This window comes from Rutidosis leptorrhynchoides, chromosome 3, assembly GCF_046630445.1.
Source record: "Rutidosis leptorrhynchoides isolate AG116_Rl617_1_P2 chromosome 3, CSIRO_AGI_Rlap_v1, whole genome shotgun sequence".
In the NCBI taxonomy this organism is placed as follows: domain Eukaryota; kingdom Viridiplantae; phylum Streptophyta; class Magnoliopsida; order Asterales; family Asteraceae; genus Rutidosis; species Rutidosis leptorrhynchoides.
This window is the reverse complement of record NC_092335.1, coordinates 172,822,697-172,845,846: the sequence shown is the minus strand read 5'-3', so window position 1 is coordinate 172,845,846 and position 23,150 is coordinate 172,822,697. Positions and strand designations below refer to the sequence as shown.

At 33.2% G+C, this 23,150-nt stretch overlaps 1 protein-coding gene and 1 long non-coding RNA gene across 6 annotated transcripts; one reads left to right on the top strand and one right to left on the bottom strand.

Annotated features, from left to right (window-relative positions):
* Positions 1–8,928: 8,928 nt before the first annotated feature.
* On the bottom strand, positions 8,929–10,836 carry LOC139897010 (lignin-forming anionic peroxidase-like). Its single transcript, XM_071879650.1, has 3 exons — positions 10,599–10,836; positions 9,755–10,115; positions 8,929–9,428 (listed from the first exon to the last, which is right to left on the bottom strand). The coding sequence occupies exons 1-3, from the start codon at positions 10,815–10,817 to the stop codon at positions 9,040–9,042; spliced, it is 969 nt and encodes a 322-aa protein (XP_071735751.1). The 5' UTR covers positions 10,818–10,836; the 3' UTR covers positions 8,929–9,039.
* A 9,569-nt stretch (positions 10,837–20,405) lies between these two features.
* On the top strand, positions 20,406–23,111 carry LOC139897009 (uncharacterized). Of its 5 annotated transcripts, none has more exons than XR_011776418.1 (6): positions 20,406–20,774; positions 20,889–20,905; positions 20,985–21,014; positions 21,733–21,858; positions 22,346–22,421; positions 22,612–23,111. It is a non-coding gene; the product is annotated as an uncharacterized lncRNA (long non-coding RNA). The 5 variants fall into 5 exon arrangements; XR_011776416.1 differs by having other exon boundaries at positions 20,985–21,052; XR_011776417.1 differs by having other exon boundaries at positions 20,889–21,014.
* Positions 23,112–23,150: the final 39 nt, after the last annotated feature.

Genomic DNA, 23,150 nt, shown 5'->3' with positions numbered 1-23,150 from the left:
GTTCCACTACATTAGCAGTAAATTTACCAACAACTTCATTGATCCTTGACCTTTCAAAAAATCATAATACTCATTGAAACCTTATCAGGTACTCATCCACATCTTGTAACAATAATTGTCATACCAACTACCGGGAATTAGCAATCAGTATTTGAATTTCACAGCAATTCTACGCCAACAGTTTTATATATACATATAATGTCTATCCTCTAAACTTACATACTTCGAATGTGAAGTTTCTGAAAAACATCCCAAACTGCGAAACTAGTTCTCCGAAATTGGAAAAATGTTGATGAAGCAGCAAAAACTATAAACGACCTTAACAATAAAGAATAGTGTGCTGGCAAAGCTCAAGAAAAGAGAAGGTTTGGAACTGGAAAACGGATTAAGCAAAGTATGAAGGAGGCCGTGGATAAATCACAAAGACTGAACCTGCCTTCAAAGAATCCAAATGATTCAGTGTCTGCTGAAATCCTTAGAAAATACCTTGCTCCTTACTCTAAAACCTTTACGGATAATATTCTTCATCATCATCATCTTATCTTGAATATTCTAAGATATCATCGTATCTTTCATTATAAATATCCTCAATATTTCTGAAGATAATTTTGTAACTATCTGAAATTATTCATTCCTTCACGCTATCTGTGTTACATCATAAAAGAAACTATTTTAGTTTCTAAAATCTGAAAAATTCGAAAAATGGATGTTTTGAAGTAGTGTTGGGAACTGAAGCATGAATTAGTATAATATAATGACACTTGATCAACGTAATTATATTACAGTAAGTCATGCTGAGTTTCTAATGGAACGTGATAAAGGTTCACAGATCCCACCCACATCATGAACCATGTTACATAACTCTTTCATTCTATATACTCTCTAAATATATCAAGAAAATATATTTCTTGATGATTCGGTCTTTTCCAGATATTCTGGTAATTTGACAAATCAAGATCGTGCCATTACAATTTCTTTCTTAGAACGTTGGTATTGTTTATCCAAAATTTCATACCTACGAATTCTGGACCATTATTCGCTTGACTTAAAGTCGGGAAGAGAAAACGAAAGCATGAAGCTCCGAAATATAAAAGAGAATATAAGCCCGATAACAACCCCGAAATTTACAAACCATGTATATCAATGCGTATAGCAATATAAAGACATGGGAGAATGAAAAACACTATAACCCCAAGGTAATGGTAGAAGAAAATAACTTCCTCCGGTGGTAGATGAAAAAGAAGAATGACAGATATGAAAGTTAGGAGTATATCAAGAATCAGAACTGGATGAAGCATTTTCACAATCTTTTGAAAGTATGAATTAAGGAAGAAGATGTAGGAGTGATGAAAATAATGAAACGTAAGTGGTTAATTTATAGCAAAATATTAGACATAGCAATCGAGGCAGATTACGCATTTAATCAAAGGAAATCTTAATTTCCTTAAAATCTGAATAATCAAATCTTATTTAGATTATGAAGATTTTCTATTCCTTAAATTCCAAAAATCAATCGTTACTACATCAAGAGATAAGACGCATCTCTATTCTCCATTTCACTCGATTACGATAACTTCCCTCATACGCTTCAAGTAATCGGAGTGTTTTATCCATATTATTCAACGGTAATAAAATTTTATTTACCAACTAATATTCGTCATGAAAACATTCTTATTGTTAGCCATGACAACCTCACTCAAATTTCGGGACGAAATTTCTTTAACGGGTAGGTACTATGATGACCCGAAAAATTTCGAATTATTCTGAACCAAATTCTCGATATGGTTTAATATTTCTGACATGATAAGCAAAGTCTGTTAAACTGAATCTCAAAATTTTTGAATTATTCAAATACCTTTCGGTTGTTCTTGACAATTCGCGAACAATTATATGTATATAGATACATATATATATATATATATATATATATATATATATATATATATATATATATATATATATATATATATATATATATATATATATACTATAACTTGAAAACGTAATAATGTATTAATTGTTTGATACCGTACATTAAACTTATTGGTTTAAATATTTATTTGAATATATATGATAAGTTTGAATATTAATTGTATTAATAACTTGCGATATGTATTTTAAAACATGTTTATAAATATTGAGAATAGATGTTAACTTGGTTATGAAACGTTTGATAAATATTATTATATTAATAAATAACGAGACAATGATTTATAGAAGTAAATGACCAAAACACTCGAAAGATTAAGATATACTTTGAGTGGTATAGTTTATGGATAATTTAAGGCTATATTTTGACAAAGATACGAGTCACAAAACGTAAATTGCGAGTTTTCTAAGCGTACGAAAATGCGTTCTAGAAACCGGAATAGAGACATAAGTTGAGTGACAACGTACGAGTCATCGGAACAAAAATTACAAGTCAACTACGCACATGAATTTAATATAATATATAATTAATTATTTAAATTATATATATTATATATATTATATTTAATTATGTCGACAAATAAGAAAACAAAAAATATGTGAGCTGGATCTGACGGCCATGCGATCGCATGGAAAATAGGCCTAAAACCCATGCAAGTGCATGAGATTTGCACTAAAATCCCATGCACTCGCATGGGGTACTTTTTCTGGCCACATCTATTTAAAGCTCGATCTGTTTCTGTTTCTGATGCAATTCCTTCTCAACTTCGATCTTTCTCTCTATATATATACTTATACTTATTATTATTATTATTATTATTATTATTATTATTATTATTATTATTATTATTATTATTAATCTTATTATTATTAGTATTATTAATTAGTATTATACATAAAATACTACGACGGAGTGCTGTCCGAATAATTTAAAAACGGGTTTTACGAGCGGGATAGAGCTAAGGAAATTATGGGTTATTATTAAGGAGGTTATGGGTAATATTCATGGGTTCTATTCGCAAGTCAAACCTAGTGTTTATCATCTCCGTTGCGTCTACGTATTTTCCTACAATATTGAATCTCAATATTGATATGTAAGCACTCATATTTTATCTTTTATATATTAATTATGTATCCATGTCTAGTGCTCGAGTATATATATTTATAAAGGCTTGTATGCTAAATTTCGTCGTTAAATAGTTTATAATGAATCACGAATTAAATACATATATTACTGGTAAAAGGTATATGATATACATGTTTTTGGAAAGCTGATGAAAAATCAGTAACTTTTCATTTAGACACCGAATAGTTTCGATGAACGGATTAAAAGATATGATCAACTGAATTATGATTGACATTAATTAAAATTGCTTTTGAATCTGCAATTAATATTTAAACAACTTGTTTGTAAGATTGATAAATTGGATTTTTGAATATTACCAACCGAGTAAATGAATCCTTATATAAGGTACGTCTCATTTTGTTAAACAATTGTCAAAACTGATTGTTTTATCATATTTTAAAGCCTTATAAAAACTATAGTTTAATTTTACAAGAATTGGGAAACTGTGTGAAATATTAAAATGATTCGATTGCCATGATCATTCAACTATTGTATGGAATCAGATTGACTTTTTGAAATAACTTTTGATAACTTTTGTATGTCGATCTCGAGCATTAGGATTGTGATACACTATGACCTGACCTAGCTTGATAGACATTTATTGACCAACATATGTTCTCTAGGTTGAGATCCACGATTATTTGATATTTCGAGTTTCGGTCACATTACGATGAACAACTTTATGTGCTGCTAAGGTGAGTTTCATTTGCTCCCTTTTTAAATGCTTTTGCAATATATATTTTTGGGCTGAAATACATGCACTTTATTTTAAACAATGGACACAAGTACATACTAAATTCTATACTGAGATTGAACCAAAAATCTCTTAGCTTTGGTAACTAGTAACTGCCGGTTATAAGAACTGGTGGGCGCGAGTAGTAGTATATGGATCCATAGGGCTTGATATCCCCGTCCGAGCTAGAGCACTAACCTTTTAACGAATGTATGCTATTTGATAAGCGTACACGTTGGTTTGTGTGTATTATTAAGATGATTATACAAAGGGTACAAATTATATATACGTTAAGTTTAGTTACCAGGGTGCTCAATTATGTAGAATCAATTGATAAACGTTTCTGGATGAAACAACTGAAATCTTGTGATCCACTTTTATATACAGATTATGCAAAACACTAAAACTATGAACTCACCAACCTTTGTGTTGACACTTGTTAGCATGTTTATTCTCAGGTTCCCTAGAAGTCTTCCGCTGTTTGCTTATATGTGATACAAGCTATGTGCATGAAGTCTTGCATGCTTTATTCAAGAAAACGTTGCATTCACAAAATCATCACCATGTATCTATTTGATTACATTGTCAACGGAAGTATTATTGTAAACCATTATTTACGATGATTGTCTATATGTAGAAATCATCAGATGTCGAAAACTTTGAATTTAAATATTCATTCATGATATACCTTTTCAAAATGAATGCAATGTTTATAAAATGTATCATATAGAGGTCAAATACCTCGCAATGAAATCAATGAATGACGTGTTCGTCCATATGGATTTGGAGCAATCGTCATATGCTGGTACTAAGCCCAGCAACGCTCATACTGAAGCTGGTGTATAGGCAGCTGGTGAATCTCAACCCAGTGTGTCTGCCACATCAGTGGATGATATTGGTTCTGGCAGTAAGTCCATTGATGTTTCTGAGCTAGCTGTTGCTGAATCTTTTGTTGTCTCTCAAACGATTGAAAGGAAAATGAAAAGAAAACTGGAGAGACATCAGAAGAGATAGCAAGATTTAAATGATGTCTTTAATGCCAAATGGGAGGCTTATGTTGCTCGTAAGCATCACAGAATTAAACATAGAAGAAGCCTGGAACCAGACAAGTTGGATATTAATGATGAACTAATCAGCATTAAAAAGTACAAAAGAGATGCTCGTAAAAGAAATGCTAAGTTCATGGTTAAGTATGACAAGAAAAGGGCAAAGCTGTATGCTGAGCGAGCAGACATGATCAAAAGAATGACCCCTGAAGAAATGAAAGATTATCTGCAATCTATTGGATCAGGAGGAGTAAGAGCTGACGTGTTCATTAAATGGCTATATGCAATATTGGAAACTAGCTCATCTTCTCAACCAGCATCTTCTACTCAGTAAGCTACACAACAAAAGCCAGCAGAAATAACAGACCTTGATGTTGATGATGTTAAGGGGGAGCATCTTGCTATTGTTCCCTATCTACCTCCAGCTGATACTAATCAGTTAGCTGGTACTGAATACACAGCAAGGAGGGTTGTGATAGAAGACCTAGCCAGTAGAGTGCTGCTGGGTGAAACAAGTGTTGAAGACCCAGCCAAGGCAGTTGAGCTGGGTGTTAAACAAGATGATGATACTGTTGATCCTGCTGACTTCAGAGTCTGAGTAGAGGAGATCACTTATTTGTTCAATCACCTATCTCTCCCCGGACTCTTGCTTATTTTAACAAAACACAGGATGAATGTATTAATCAGTTTTCAGTGAGTTCTTCAGGCATATCAGAATCAATCATGTATCCTCCATCTTCCCCAAAGCCACATGATAAACACACAACTTGGGAAGATGATTCAGTTGCCCGTGGTGAGCCAAATCTATTAAGAATGAATCCAGATGAAAGAGAGGCTTACAGGCTGGAGATCACTGTACCTGAATTGCTTGAGCAAAGACAAGTAGCTATTTCTGAAAGGATATGCCAAGTTAGATTGCTGCATCATCCTCTTGATCAGCCATTCTACATCACTGCCTTAAGTTATGGCATTGAAATTGGCGTGTATCTAAATAACAGTGGTCAAAGGCTACAAACTGATGAAGATAAAGCTCAATTTCATGAGGCTCAGCAACTGGGTATGGATCTAAGGTAGTATCGTGATGCCCTTAGAACTGAAGAGGGAAGGAAAATGATTGAAACAGCAAAGTCCCTGAATATTACTGCCGATGATTATATTTTGGGCTTAGAAGTTGAAAGGCAAAAAAGGGAGGATGCTGATGCTGAATATGATGAAAGGGTAAGGCTTCAGGAAGTAGAAGCTAAATTGGCTGCTGATAGAAAGCAAGAGGCTGAGTCCCTCAAGCTAGCTAAAGCTATTGTTAAGGAACAAGATAAAGCTCTTGATGAACTGGAAGCTGCTGAGAAAGCACCTGCTACTGCTCCTATAGAAACTGAACGAACAATTGAGCTATCTGATCACTATTATAGGAGCAAGTATAGTGATGTATTGACCAGGAGATCAAATCCCAGCAAGATCATCAAAGTGCACAGAGGCACAAAAAGAGCTTTCAGTATCAGCAGGGAAGATAACATTCAAGAGAGGGTAGACTACACTGATTTGAGAACCTTAGGATTCAGTGAATGGATGGAGATATTGGAGGACTTCATTGGTAAAGCTGAAAGTGGTATTAAAAAGACATTGAAGCCAGAACTCCAAGAGCACTTCAACAAAGCAACAAAATTTGGGAATGCACCAGTAGTAAACGTAGAAGAAGTACTTTCTCAAAATCCTAAAGGAAAGAAATCTACTGGTGAAGGCCCTTACAGAAGAGATCCCATCATTCTACCTCCTCATGTTCCATTTTATGACCCTGCTGAGCTGCCTTACTTGTTTCCTGAAGCCTGGGCTGCCTGGAAAGTAAAAGAAGAAGAGCTATCTGGTGATGAACTAGAAAACGATAAAGATAAAGACAGAAAGCCTTCTAGTGCTTAAATTGTGTCTTTTGTTACTTCATTTTTCATTATGATGTTTTGTAATTACTGTATATACTCTTTTGTAATGAAGATGAAATGAGTTAATCTTCAAAATCATATCAAGTTATAAGATATAGTTAACTCATCAAAAGATCCCAAAAACAAACTTAAAAGGGACAAATTTTCTGCCTATTTTTCATTAGGTCCATCTGTGCTGGCTTTAGTGTTTTCTCTAAATGTCATAAGTTTTGTCATCATCAAATAGAGGGAGATTGTTGAGTCCCCAAAATAATTAAGGATTTAATTATGACAAAACTGTAATTTATTTACACTAAAATGTTATGTGCAGCCAGCATAAGTTTGTTTATGTATAGACAGCAAATATTGCTGTGTCAAGTGTTCAGTATGCTGCCTAGTCTACCAGCACAAGGTAGAGTGTATTCTTTGAATCAGCACAGGATGAGTACTCAGCAATTCAAGAATATCAAGTGACTCAGCATAAGAAGAACCAGTAAACCTGGTAAGCAGCATACAACACAAGACAGCCATGCTCCATTACAAGCATGGTGGTTTCCCGAGTGGTCTACATCAATTGTACTATTCAACAGAAGTAAAAGACAAAGTTGAACAGGAAAGGACACGCGTCGGCAGCTGACAAGTGACCTTACAAGACCACGTGGGAATGCAGAAGTTTAACGCATGTGCAGACATGTGCTATACTTTGTCAATGCCTAGGGAACACGACATTCTATTTGTTTAAACGAATAGTGGTGCCAAACCAGATTGGGGTGTTCCTGCAAATAGCTACCAAAGAGGAAAGAAGAGAGCACGCTCTCTGATGCAGTTGTCCCCACAAGTACAGACATCCTATGTACCTGTGGACAATAGAACCATTACACGATTAATAGGACTACTATAAATTGTTGTATCCACTATTGTAACAACTAGTGGTGTGGGTTTATTTATTTAGAGTCCAAAACGTGTAATAGCTTTAAGTTTATCCTCTTAGCTATACTTAGGTAAATCTGTATCAACCAACTATCATTCCACCAAGTATAGTTGAAATTCTTTGTGATTTAATCAATAAAGAATAACAATTGCAAAATTACCTTTGACTTTATTTACATTACATGCTTGAATACTAAACTGTGTTTAATTGGTTAGTTAAATATAAGAAATTGTATTCACCCCCCTCTACAATACTCCTGTTGTTTATCAAGTGACCAACACATAATATGTTGCCTTTTTGTTGCTTCCAAAAGCAAGCTTAGAAAGCTTTGTTGGTTCAAAAATTACTAGCCGAGGAAGAGACAACATGATATCGGCTAAAAGTCACATTCTTACAACCGATATTTGGTCCTAAAACATTAAAGATATAAACTTTATCGTCAAATTAAGCGTTTATTTGCTTTATTTGATAAATCAAGTGATTATAAAGAGGATGCAAGTTCTAAATCTGCATTAATTCGGACTAAGCGTTTATTAAGTGTCAAATTAAGCGTTTATTTGCGTTAGTTCAGACTTTAACTTACGTATAATCTGGTATTATCTTTTGATTGGTAATCTTTCTTCTCTACAATTCTAAATATGAATTTGCATTTCTGAATTTATCAGTGTGATGCTTCATTCAAAGCTTGTATTCTTTGTTTGTGAATATTAGTTTTTGTTAATTGAATAAAGATTGGAAGTATTGTTGATATTTTAGTGATTCTCACTTTCTTAACAATTATCTACATGACACCAAGTGATTACAAAGAGGATGCAAGTACTAAGTTAATTTGTTTCTTTTTCGAATAAATGAACTAGCATAAAACAAAGGGGTCTTTTAACAAATGATAAAAAAACCCAACTATACGAGACACGAACCAAACGAAAATAAAACAAACAAAGCCACAAAAGCACAACGACACAAACAACCGGGAAAAACCAGACTTCATGGACTAAGGAGAAAATAAATAACTAAAACTAACACACAAATTGCTTAACACAGAAAATAAACGAAAAGTGAAAGAGCAAAGCCTTGTCTAAAGAATCGATGATTTGTTCCCTCCGAAAGTTAATTGCTTTCTGTCTATTTTATTTTTAGGTGTAATTAAGGATGAATATATGTCCAAAAGAATATACTCTGTAGTAAACTAGCAGTTTTGTCTTGTACGTAAAACGCAAACAGTGCGATCAACTAACATTAATATGGCTTTATTTATTTTATATAGAGTATATAGTATAAAGTATACGTAGTTACACTTGTTACACTTGAAAAGAATGAGATAAATAAATCAAAGAACGTATTATATGAAGAACGGAAAATAATTAAGGAAGAGCACTGCAAATTCTCCTTATTAGTCCTTCCTGGCCCATTAATGGCTTAATTTCACTCATCTTGATCATTGCAGCTGCAAAATCCGAATTGAACTTGTTACGATTGTTGCTATATTCCGTAACGATGCTATCAGTTGATCCGCCACTGAAAAGCACTTGATCTGATTCAAGTAGACCCTTCTTTTGTATCAAATTCTTGAAGTAGTTGTTGTCAAACGAATTCGGTGTCACCAAATCTAGTGCTGCTAGATTCGTATTCCCATCGATTGTAGGGCAACGACGTCTACGAGTGCTAGCAAATCCAGCATCAATATTTGATCCATTGCTATATATCCTGTCGCGAAATGTAAAGCATTGAGCTTGTCCTAAAGTATGAGCTCCTGCATTGTCAATATCAATATATTATTAATTTTTTGCTAATTAATACTATATTCATCGCAAAATAAGTCTCCACTTTAAAGAATATGAGTAGAAAATTAACCTTTTTACCATTAACTATACTTTTACTCGAAGTATATGTCTAAATTAAGGGATAAAGTGACTTTAGACTCTTAATTTTACGTAAAAGACACCAAAGACATTTATTTGAGACGGAGAGTAACATTTAATAAATCATAATGTTTTTTTTTTTTTTTTTTGCCTAAAAAACAATTACTAAGTCATAATGTTTTTATAAGGCAAATTATATTGTGTAATAAATAATCACCTGATAGTGCAACCATGTCCCTTGTGTTGAGTCCAACATTATCAAAGGTTGAAATAAGTGATTCTAATGGAGCTGTGAAACCAGGAAGAGCACCGGTTTCTGCTAGAACCTTGTTAGCAGTGGTTGAATCTCTTCTTCCGAGCTTGACTGACCAAGATGGACCACCAACCATTTCAGATGCATCACGAGCAGCCAAAGTCAGTACATCAGCACATGATACAACACCAGGACATAATTTCTCAACCTCAGACTTTGCAGCTTCTATTACTTCGTAACCTCTAACTGAATTCTTGTTAGGAAAAGCATTCTTTTCACTTACTATTGAAGGACCATCATCTAGTAAGATTGACGCGTCACAACCCTGCATAACATGTTCAAAAACGTTACATAGGATATATTCAAATCAACTGAAAACTAACTATATGTGCAGATGTTATATAAGGATGAGTAATATTTAAGTGCTTTAATTGATAAAATATAAATGATTAAGCACTAAATTGTTTATATATAGTTTATAATCTGATTGATTTAAAGGTTCTTATTCAACCTCGTTAAAATGAATGACTTATTTTATTAAAAGTTAACGTGTTAACATTTATTTACATGAATAAATAAAAGATATAATTGTTTTCTACGAGTATATAATTTAAAAAGGTTATTTAAATAAATAAATGTGTGCTTAATGCTTATGAGAATATCAACTTTCAATAACACATATTTTGGTTTCATTTAGCCCTGCTAATATTTGTCATTAGGAGTTTACAAATAAACACAATGAATGTTGAATATGATTCCCCACTTAATCATTCATTCAGGAGGCATTACTTATTTACTTAGTTATTACCTGAACGAAGCAATCGTGGAAGTGAAGACGAAGTAACGAAGCTGCCATGCGACGTTCACGAGATATGGCTGTTCGGATGGAGGTCCTGATTGTACTTAATGCATTGGGACATGTATCGTCGTAGAATGTGGTAGATAGTTGCGCTTGAGATGGTGTATAGTTGGTAACAATGAGAAGTAGCAATAAGCAGATGGGTGAAAACGTATTTTTGGAAGCCATTTGTTTTGAAAATAACTAATAGATTATGTGAAGGAATTGTGAAATGGAATGTTAAAGAAAGGATATGGGGATGGAATTTATAGTAAGTTGTAAAACGCGTGATTGGTGGTTTAATAACATTTAGATGTATTTGTTTGATCAGATAATAGAATTATTTGACTTTGTTCTTTTGTTTGGAGGTTGATAGATACATGCAACCTTGATCAACTAGCATGCAAGAAAACGTTTGACGTTTTCTCAAAGTCAATAAAGTACTGTGTATTACGAGTAAATTTCAAACAATTATTAAAATTAACTCTTTATTCAAAGGTGTTTTGTAATACGGAGTATGTTGAGTGACTACGTACTTTTTTCTGGCAAGCTAAGTAGTATTTTAAAGAGCATATTGTGAATATAATATAAATATAATTTAATTAATGTTGTGTACCATTTATATGGTTGGTGACTTTAGTAATGGGATTGTGTAGGTGAATCGAGATTATGATCATAAAACTGCTTATCACATACCGTATGTGTAGTGGATTTATTTTTGATATTTTACAAATTTGTAGTGGATTTATTTTACAAAATGTATCATCACAAGAAGACTTAATAACTAACCTAGTGATATTCTTACAAAACGTCAAATATACAAACCTTATTACCAGCACATCTAAGAGTGTCCACATTAAGGATCGTAAACATAACGGTCATTCGATAATACTCCATGATTAGGCCACATACACTAAAACATTAATACTTGCCGTTCTAAAAAAAAAAATTTAAATTAATACTTGCCGTCTCTAGTGTCCTGAAAAGAAGAATCTCATTTGTGTGTACATTTACGAATTAAATTTAGTGTTTTCAAATTATATATTGTCAAACGCAAGATATTTTTCACAAAATGTCTCTTGTTCGCTGCATTCTTGAGATTTTTTTTAAAGGGAAAGGAAAGGGGATCAAGGGATAGTGTTCTAAACAACCATTCTTGAGTTTTTTTTAAGAAAAGAAAAGAAAGGATAGGAGAAGGTTTGAGGTGATAGTCCATAGGCTTTTTATTCACATTACTATCCGCCCAATTTTGGAAGGATTTGAGCTGATAACAATTGTTTTGTGTATATACGTACTAATTTATCCCATGTAACCTTATTATTTTTTGTATTTTATTCATGTTTTATGAAAGCAATCTCCAAAACGTTTCCGGCATAGTTGCAGTAGGTGCTTTACAGCAGTTGCAGTAGGTGATTACATGTACTTAATCTTTTAAAAGTCAACAACATAAAGGCATGCATGAAATTTGTATTCAAAAACAATATATTTTGTACTCTTTGAAAGTACACAATCATGGAGTATATGCTCTACGGATTAATATGATTTTTTTACAAGTATATAATTTATCAGTATCTTGCACGCATCGCACCAATATACAGATACCGTAATTACTATCCCTTCTTTTCATTTACTTTCCTTTGTACTCGAGAATTCCTATAAAATATTTTATATCACAATCCTTTCCATCCTTATTCTCCCTTCTCTTTTCCATCCCATTCTTTTCTACTTAAAAAAAACTCGAGAACACAGCGTAAATGCAAGGGGTTTGTTTTTGACATTTTCCATCTTATCCTATAAAACATTGATTTATTTATATTTATATTACAGTAATAAAAAATCTATATATATTGCATGCTTTGGTTTATTCGCCGCGCCCATGACAGCACGCGACAACTAATATATACTTTTCATTTTTCAACTTAATACATGCATATTATCTATTCTTGACCTTACTCGTTAATTTGAATGATAAAATGTACTCATAAATGTACGTCATGTTTGTATATTCTTGAACTTTTTGTTAGTTCAAGGTAGTGGTTTAGCTTTTAGGCTTTTTGCATGTTTTTGCTCGATAGTTTTTAGTATTTGTTCATTCCCCGGTTCTTTCATTTATTGACGAAAGAACCCTTTTATATCAAGTTTTTTTCGCTGAAAAAAAAAAAAGCTAACTAGATTTGACATTAATTGATTTTTAACATGCAATGGTTGATCAAATCAACGAAGAACGAGTACTAATCAAATTGAACATGCTAGCAGAATATCTCAAGTTTTGACTTCATATCTATATGGACAGGGCTATTCGGGTTGGATGCTACAACTCGAACTAATTTCAACGGAGTACTTTCCGTACTTTTGATTTTATAAATACAGATAGAAAAATTGAAGTATTAAACCATCTCCAAGTCTAAAAGACACTTTCGTACCCAAAAAAATGTATTAAAATGGTTTTTTCTTTGTGAAAGAGAGAATATATTTATTATTTTTTTTTTTTTCAAAACGGCAATTTTATTTATAAACAAACAGGCCCCTAGTGAGGCATCAGAGGAACCGCCAAACAAGGTTACAACCGAAAGAGAACTCTGAAAATTACCAGAGGTGTCTTTAAACATAGGCAAGATAAGCAACCGCCTATGGTCCAAAAATTTAGAAGCCCAAAATTTTGAATATGCAAATATTTTTTTCAATATATTTAATTAAATCAAATAAAAATTGTCAATTAAAGTTAAAATATCTGGTTTTTGGAGTAGATAAATACAATGTAAGTAAATAAATGGATAAATTGTAGTATTATTTTTTTATGCGTAGTAAAAAAATTTAACGTATATGTGGCCTTTAAATTGTTGAGACGGCCCTGAAAATTACGATGGCTTTTTAGCGACTCTAACCAACTAAAGTTTGATTTGCCTCTATTATTCACCCAATTTTAATGACTATAAACAAATTGAGTCGGACACTAAATTCCTCTTAGCCACTTGCGATTTGAATAAAGTGTTGTTCCGGAGCTTCCATAAATGCCAAAAGAGACACGAAATAACAACGTACACCTTGCTCTTCGAATCCAAGTTTGTTTGCCAACCAATGAACCAGGCCCACCAATCATTCCATTTAGTAAATAAAGGAACTTAAAATCAAGCCACATACCAACCATCACCCAAAGTTGTTTAGCCACACTACATTCAAACAGTAGATGTTCTAAAGTCTGATAACTGTGATCACAAATGGCACAGCCCAAGCTTTCAATCCCGATACCTTTCGCCGGTAAATTGAGCCTGGTGGGAAGTCTATTTCTAGATGCTCTCCACATAAAAACATCCGGAATAACATAATGAGAGACCAAACAATAACGATTAACAAAATGATTGCACATAAAAGGATACCTGTCGTGCTAATTTGCATTCATTTTACTTGCATTGCTCTTACTAATCGCGTATACATACAGCTTTTTGTTTTCAAAAAACACCTCATCATTATAACAGATAAACAGGATATTCAACTGCGAATCCATCGTTATCATTCATATCATTTACTTAAAACATTAACAGATACATTTTGTTAATAAAAATATAGAGATGAGGCTGGGAGGTTTTGTGAAATGGCCAAAGTACCCTCGAAAATAGTGTAAAAGGACAATTCAGGACAATGGAAACAGTAATCTCACAGGGCAGTAGGCAAGTTTTTCAAATAGTATATGAAATATAATAAGATTTAAAACATTACACTGGGTTACAAATACAGCTGATATTTTTATTCAACAAATTTCCATAAAAATTGCCTCATGTCCAATGGTCTACCGAAAGTATCAAACAAACTAAAATATGAAGATAACTTTTGACTAAAGGAGTACATACGCACTATAATGTAAAAGCAGGGGCAGTACTTAAGGTACTCCGGAGGGGGAGTTCGCCCCTTTTTCGGGGGAAAAATTTACACTAAAGGAAAAAAAATATTACTAAAAAATAAGGTTTTTTTTAGTTTTTACCCCTCCTGTCCCTAATTTCACTAATTTACCCCCTCTGTAGTTGGGTTCAAGTTCTGTGTAAAAGTCGACCATATTTGTATTGCAAAAATTGTAATGCTGTAAAACAGCATTAATAATCATTAATAGGTATAGGTATAGATTGTATAAATATATAAGCTCTAAGATAGTAATAACTAATAAGATTAATTTAATTAAAACAGACTTGCCTCAATCAAATATCCTCTCCCCTGTTGAAAATAACAAAAATACAACCGAACTCAGAATGCAGAGCAATCCAGGAATGAAAAACACTGCTCTCCAGCTATCGGGACTCGAAAGATCCGAATCTGCAACTTTAGCAACAATAGCCCATACGGGTAAGCTTACAAAGATTTTGACTTTTGTCGTTTTTACTTTTTTGACTTTGACTTTGACCATCTCTGACTGGAAGCAGTGATAAACCGAACCCTGATGCGGCAGCTTTTGGATGCTGTGACCGAGGTGGATCACTCGCACATTGAAACCAAAGAAGAGACCACATGCCCACCAAAAGCCGCTTCAGCAAGAAAAACAGATTGTGGACATTTAAACTTCACTAAACTAGGAAGAAAAAGCATACCCATGGCTGCACATAAAACATCCAGAATAACATAATGAGAGACCAAACAATAACGATTAACAAAATGATTGCACATACTACCACAACAGAACAATGTTGTTAATAACTTGTTCACTAACAATTGCAAACCCTCTGGCACACATCCAGTAAATTCAATACGTATATCAAAATGCAATCTAGTGAACTGGATACCAAAATGCTATTATGATATGGTGTGTATTTGTATATCAAATTGTTTGACTATTAGTCAAATTACTTGATCTCTTTCTTTTCTGTACCTTTAACTGACAAAATTTAATAAGTAGTGTTTTATGCTAACTAATCATATATTCACATCTTTCAAATTTGTCCAAACAAAAGAAAAAGCTTGTTCCATCCTTTGGGATGATAATCTTTTTAATCATAAAATGCCAATGGGTGTGTATAGACTGATGTATTTAAACAAATAGGTCAAAACCTAACTGTTGCTAAATTCTAACTCATACATAATAAAGAACAAAATTAAACCCCATATAGTAAAGAACAAAATCAAAAGCAATAAGATATACTAATGTTAATCAGAAAACTATAACAACAAACGATTCAGATAAGCTGCAGGTACTTTAAGAAACACACAATTAAAAAAGAAGGGTAAAACATTAAAATTACTAAACAGATCACACAAAGAGCAGAAGAAAACATTTAAGCAGGTTTATAAGAAACACTTCTTTAAACAGTCGCTATAAACACACACGGGTAAAATAATAACATGACTTTGTTATTTGACTTCTCAATATTAATGATCATCCACCACCGAACCATTGGTTGAGTGGTAAAAAGCCTCAGTTGGTTGTGAGCTTGTATCCTTGAAAAAATAGGTGCAGGTTCAAATCCTGAGGGGAGTTTTCTCCAAGGTTGTGTCTCTGGTATCCTTCACTCTGTGCACGCCAAGCAGTTAACCTAAAGCATTCTGGGTACGCTTTGCGCGATGGATGCGAGGAGTTTCTTCCTAACGGGTGCGTGGGTGGCAAATGAGAGGATTCGATGCCGAAATTGCCGTTCTAAAAAAATATTAATGATCATCCATGACAATTTTTGTGTAACACTAAAATCACACTCACAATTGCACATAGACAATAAACAACTATACAAAAGTTTGCAAGCTTCTCAATTTATTTAGAAGTATGGAATAGCTTATACAATCTTAAAAGCAACAAAATCGAAGCATTGCTAGCATTGCTAAACTTCATTTTTTCATTCAGGTATTTTACCAAACACTTGGTGTGCAAGAGATAATTGATGTTTCTCAAAAATTATGATTCCGAAACCAACAACAATAACTCTTGTAATAATAAAAAGTAAATAACTTACAAATGATCATGAAAAGGACTTGCTGAATTGTAGCATTATATGAACAGAAAATACATTGGTAACTTTTACGTTGTTTGGATCCCTTTTTCTTCACTTTCTTGCTACCTTTTTTGTGAAACAAAAATCTAATTGTTAGTTCACAAACCAACAAACCCTACCTAACTTTTGAATGTTTAAGACAAAATTTCATTCCCCGTCCCTGAACTTTACATCAACTTTGACTCCCCGTCCTTTTTCTTTTTTTTTATACATCCCTCGTCCCAATATGTCAGAAACCTACATCCCTCGTCCTCCCGGCTATTTTGCCGTTACCTCCTATCAAGTGCGAAGCATGTGGGGGTAAAAAAGTCATTAAACTTCTTCATTTTAGTCCCAAAATCATAAATCATAAACCCTAATATAATCAAATTCATTCCTCTTTCTTATTCAAACATATTGCACAATTTTCATCGCCTACTAATCCCTCTCCCTTGTGATTATTCCGATTTTGATTCCCTTCAGACCTAGAAGCCACAACTTCCTTCTTCTCATCCTCCTGATCCGATTGAAAATCCTAAATCAATTTATAAAATCAAAAAGCTAGAAAACCCTAGATAACTTCAATTTCGAAATAAAGGTAATTGATTTATTAAATATAACTTAAATTAACAATAAAAACAAAACCTTAAGTACCTGACGACGATGAATCGACAGATCTGGAAAGGTATCGACGAGTTGTTGTTGAGCATCAATCTGAATGGGTGCATCCTTTCAATAGACAGACTATGATGTATTTTTTCTTCTACAAAAACTGGCGGCTAACATTATTAGGTTTTTTTGTTTGTTGCAAAGAAAGAAAGAAATTGCTGGGCGGGGTGTTCATCGACTCACCCACCCTCCCTTATGTCAGCTGCTAATTATATATCTATAAGGAAAAATGCAAGAAATGGGTCACGGTTGAAGACGTACGTAGATATGTTGTTGATAGGTGGTCAAACACAAGCATCTTTATGTGGCTGAGTTCCAAACTTGGGTTGCAGCTAGCTAATGTATAGTAGATGCTTTGTGCTGCTGGATATTGTTCTACTGTATATATATATATATATATATGCATCCATCGATCTGGGTCAGGTTGGAAACATTACAGTAACAAACATATACACAAGATTAATCAGCATCCTATGTTGTAAATCTTAGATGTACAACGCCATTGAAATGTAAAAATGTAGAATCGTTGTAATTCATCTCGTGATGGTGTATGCAAAATTATAGATCTCAACTCGAAGATTCGAGTTCGAATTTGAAGGTCAAACTTCGAGTAAAAAGTCAACCAAATTGTTCATGATCAAATTCGAGTTCTATGCTGCTGTTTGATCTATATTGCTTCATCTAATGTGTTATTCGATGCTTTATGAAGAAGATTCAAGTGTTTTTGATGCCTGAGTTCATCAACTGAATTTTTGGATCTGTATTATATTAGTATATGTATCTGTATTATATACAGACAAAGGGGTGAAGGGGAAAAAGAGAATAAGACTAAAATACCCTCACATGCTTAGCACATGACTTCATTTAACGGAAAAATACACAGAAAATAGACGGGAGGACGAGAGATGTAGAATTGTGATACATTTTGGACGAGGGATGCACAAAAAAAAAGAAAAAGGACGAGCAGTCAAAGTTGATATAAAGTTCAGGGACGAGGAATGAAATTTTGTCTTTCATGTGTAATGCAGTCTGCTTTTTGCCTTGTTTCAAAATATAATCCTAGCTAAAATTAAAAAAAAAAAAAAGAAAAAAAAAATTGTAGTGCATTCTATTTGAACTTCAAATCTGGTTTTAGGACTGCAGATGCATTAATAAGCAAATAAATAGTTAGAACGAATATAGGTATGAAATGATTCATCGATCACAACGCAAACAAACCTACCAATGAAGCAACTTTATCTTTTAGGTGATCGAATCTGCACCTGGGACCAAACTTGCATGTTTGAGTCTTTAAGAAATGCTGCATCAAATGGAAATTGACTTGAACATTTGCGGATTAGATCCAAACATGTACAGAAATAAATAAAAAGTATTTATGTGATCATTTGAAACATTTCATGACAAAGTTTTTTATGTCAAAACTATTAAGAAGGGAAAAAAAATCAATAAAAATATAAATAACCTCTAGCAGTACAAAATGTACCACTATCTGTAAAAAGATATACCTAAGGGACACCAACACGAGCATTTACTATGTGTCAACAACCATTGATGATTATAAATGACTGGTACATGCATATACAAATTATAAATTTACACTATAAGTGTACGAATTTAATAAGATTATTATCACAATCCCAACTTAATTTATACCATAACACCAAATATGTAAAAGATCAGAAACAGTAACCGGTTCAAAGAAAAACATACCGGCAGTGGCCGAACTAGGATTTTTTTTTCACCAGGGGCAAAAAAAAAATTTAAACCGTAGTAATTTTTTGGACAAAATATTGAAGTTTCGAGGAAAAAATTTGAGGTTTTTGGGCAAATATGAAGGTTTTTGGGCAATAGTTGAAGGTTTTTGGACAAAATTTGAAGGTTTTGGGGCTTAAGTTGGAGAATTTTAGGCAAAATTCAAAGGTTTTGGGGCAAAATATGTAGGTTTTGGGGCAAAAAATGTTGGTTTTGGGGCAAAAAAAAAATCCACCGGGGGCAAAGTCGAAAAACTCAAAATTTTAACACTGAAAAAAAAAATAAACCACTGGGGGCAGGCGCCCCCCTGCCCCCATGTATTTTCGCCACTGCATACCGGCCAAACTCAGACCGACTTTGACCTGACTTTTTTAGTGTTAGACCAACTAACCAGACGTTTTTGGGCGAAACGGGAAGGACTAGTCATCAAACCGACTAGTCAGCCGAGACGGCCGACGTTTACAACACTGTTGAAACATCACTTACACATGGAAAGTGCATCAGAATTTATTTGTACAATCAAAGTCACCCTATTTGTACAAATTCTGTTATTCTGCTATATACATTAATATTACCCAGTTTACCCTTTGCCACCACTACATAAGAGTACCCAGTTTGACCCATGCACGAGTATTTTAACTCTGAAGGTCATACAGTCACAGATATCTATAATTGAAAGCACATTGTCAAGACGTAAAACTGTAACAATAAAAAATGGTATTATTAGCAATTAAAAAAACTGAGATACCTTCATGGTAGTAAAATTGATGACACGGGCAACTGCACGAGGCACCATTAATCTTGGATCAAACGCTTCTACCAATGGATGCAACAGTATCAAATACAATCTTATATTGACCCGGAAACACCTTTCTGTTCAATTATTTTTAATTTTATAAATAAGTCGTGCATTAAATATCAATAAAATAAAAAATTATATTGCTAAAATATAAATAAATTTTCTTGATTGAAGGACCTATATCATCACCTCTGATTCCATATTAGAATTGATAGACTTGCAATCGTGACTATAATCTATCTATTACATTCTATGAAAAGGCCATGTCAATGACATCATTTTGTAATTTAAACTTTAGGTTAAAAAAAATATTGGACACTTGTCACAACAATAGATAACATTGCTTACATCATCAAATAAATACTCCCTCCGTCCCATTACAAGTGTCCACTTACTTTTTGCACACAATTTTAGGAAATTCCACTAACTTCATTCTCCACCAATCAGAAATCTTCTCTCTCCAGAATAACCTCTTCTCATTGGTTGAAACACAAAGTGAACACTTGAAATGAAACATCTCAAAATAGAAAGGTGGACACCTGTGATGGGACGGAGGTAGTAACATTTTTAAGTATTTAAAAAAAAACGTATTTTAAAAAAAATAACCGGACAAATAAAAAGGACAAATACGGGTACAAGACAGATACAGAGAATGCTTCTCTTGAAAACCCCACCACACGCGTGCACGCCTTTCTACTAGCCAATCTGTATAGGAAGCATTTAAATTAGGTTAGGCACGATTCAATATCTCAATTTCAAATTTCTCTGCAATTCATCTTCTTCAACTTCTTCTCTATGAATTTCTCCTACAACCACCATCACCGCCATCATCTGCAGCCGCCGCCAGCACCGCCATCATCTACAGCTGCCACCACCACCGTTGCTGCCATCTACAAGTGCCATTAATCTCACCGCCATATAAATAAACCCTTAATCAGTCGATTTGCCCTAATTTTTACTTTTTGAAGAAATCTTACACAGGTTAGTCGATTCGCTTTAGATTTTTATTTTTATTTTTTTTTTTTTATGTTTATTGAAAATAGGGTTTTGATTTTTTCTTTTGTTATTTTATGATATTTCTGGGTGCTGATTCAGGTTGTATGATGTTTAAGGTAAATCGATTTTAGAAGTTTCAGATTTTTATTAGCCTTATCTGATTTACCATTCACATCTATTTCTTCATTTTTGTAGTTAATTCTGAAGTCAAATTACAATGGTGAGGTATTGTTCCGACTTCTATTATATGATGAAATTTGTAGGTGAGGATTTTGTTACGTATATTTATAGGTACAATTTTTGTAAGATATGAAATGGTATTATGTGCAAGTTTTAAAGTAGCATTAGTTGTAAGTTGTAATCTGGACCCATTTACTATATTTCATGTTATGTGTTTTAAATAAGTTTCTTTTTAGGAGTAAAGTAAATAATTTCATTTGTTATGTTAAATATTTTCCACATTTGGTATGAAAGGGTGTCTATTGTCTTCCAGAGTTCCAGTAACCCATATCTTTGTAATACTATGCTCTGATGTTTGAACATTGCATATTTGCTTTATCTCTTAAACATAAAGAGTTCTTAATGTCCAACTGCATTCATGGGAGTAGTTGACATTTTGAGTTATGTATAGGCTGTGTGGGTGAAAATTATGTTCCTAACATTGAGTTAGTAGGTGGTAATTTGGGTTCCATTTTTTGTTGTTGTATCGGATATGTGTTGTCGTATCGAATATGTGTTGTTTCTTCACGATTCCTTTTGGTAAGTCAATCTTTTAAGTTTCAATATTTATTGGCGTTATTTGATTATCCATTCATCTCTTAAACCCTAACATACTTTCTATTCAGACGGTAACAAAGAATAACATATATACATGATTTTGTTCGACTTTATTTTTATGTATTTGTCTTTGTACTAAGTGATGAAATATATATTGTGCATGTAGATGGCAACAAGGAAACTTAAACATTTAAAGATGGCAAATCTTTTTGATAAACGAGTTTGATGGTAGTTCGTAATGGATACAGGAGATCAAGACGATTTCAAATTTGGAGGACTTTTCATCAAAAATGTGTGTATTCCTCTTCTCGATTGAGGTTATTTTACTCGAAATTGAGACTGAGTTACCAAATAAGAAATTTAATACTCCATATTTTATATGATTTTAGTAGTTCAATTTAACTTTTATTGGGATGCTAATCTGTATAAGTTTGAAAAAAGTGACTACTTCAATTTAACTTTTATTGGGATGCTAATCTGTGTAAGTTTGAAAAAAGAAATTTCAAATCTTTGATTATTTTATTTCTACGGTTCATGTATGTAATTATTTGGATCCTCTTGAGGCTTTCTAAATTATTTGATTTGGTAGCAAGCCTATTTCTACTTACAAAGAAATTGGATGTGTTGAATGTTTTAGCATACTCTTAGTGTGATGCTGAATGTTCTTTTAATACATACTCTTACTATAATGCATCTTTGATTTGCACATGACATGTAATTATCAATTCATCTTTGATTTGTTATACTCTGTGTGGAATTCTTACAAAAACGTGCTTTAGTTGTATGCAGGCTAATGAAGACCAAAAGGATGATGGTTTGGTACTTTGGTAATTCTAATGTTGTTGAAACTAACTGGTAAATATTAAATCCTAAAATTAGTCATACTTGCTAATGGCTAATTTTGAAGTCAAAATGAAAATGAAAGATTTTGGAATAGTATGAAAGTTTTACTTTCAATGGTCAGTAAGTAGATTCATGTACTCTATCTTAAGCATTTGAGGTGGAAAAATGCTTGGGTCAAATATAACGTCTTAATTTTTTGAAGGTGGCAAAATGGTTGGGTCACTAACCCTATGGTGCTACAAAAGGCTACAAAAGGCAAAGTGAAAGGTGGAAATGTTGGTGATGGGCTTGGCACTTGCACATATGTAATATGACTCTTTGATCATGCATCGTTACGTGGTAATGAAGGAATAATGGGGTGGAAATATGATTTCGACGTCTACAAATTCTAACTCTAATGCATAAGCAGTTTGGGATGTGAGTGTAAATGGTAGCAAGCAAGATAATTTGGCAGCAAGTTTTGAGGGCCAATTGGGCATAAGAAGGCAAACTGCAAGGTTCTTTATATGTTTAACTTTGAGGAAGACTTGGTATTGGTATGTTTCTATTTTTTTAAAGCTTATCGGTTCTCTCATTGTAACTGACATTTGAGGCCTACCTTCAACCGGTATTTGTAAGTATATTCAGCAACTTTTTATAGTATGTTTTGCACTATATATGGTTGATTTATTGGTCTCCTTGTATGATTGCTTATGTTTTTCATCTTCTAATTTTGTACTTTATTTTGACACTGATGTTGGT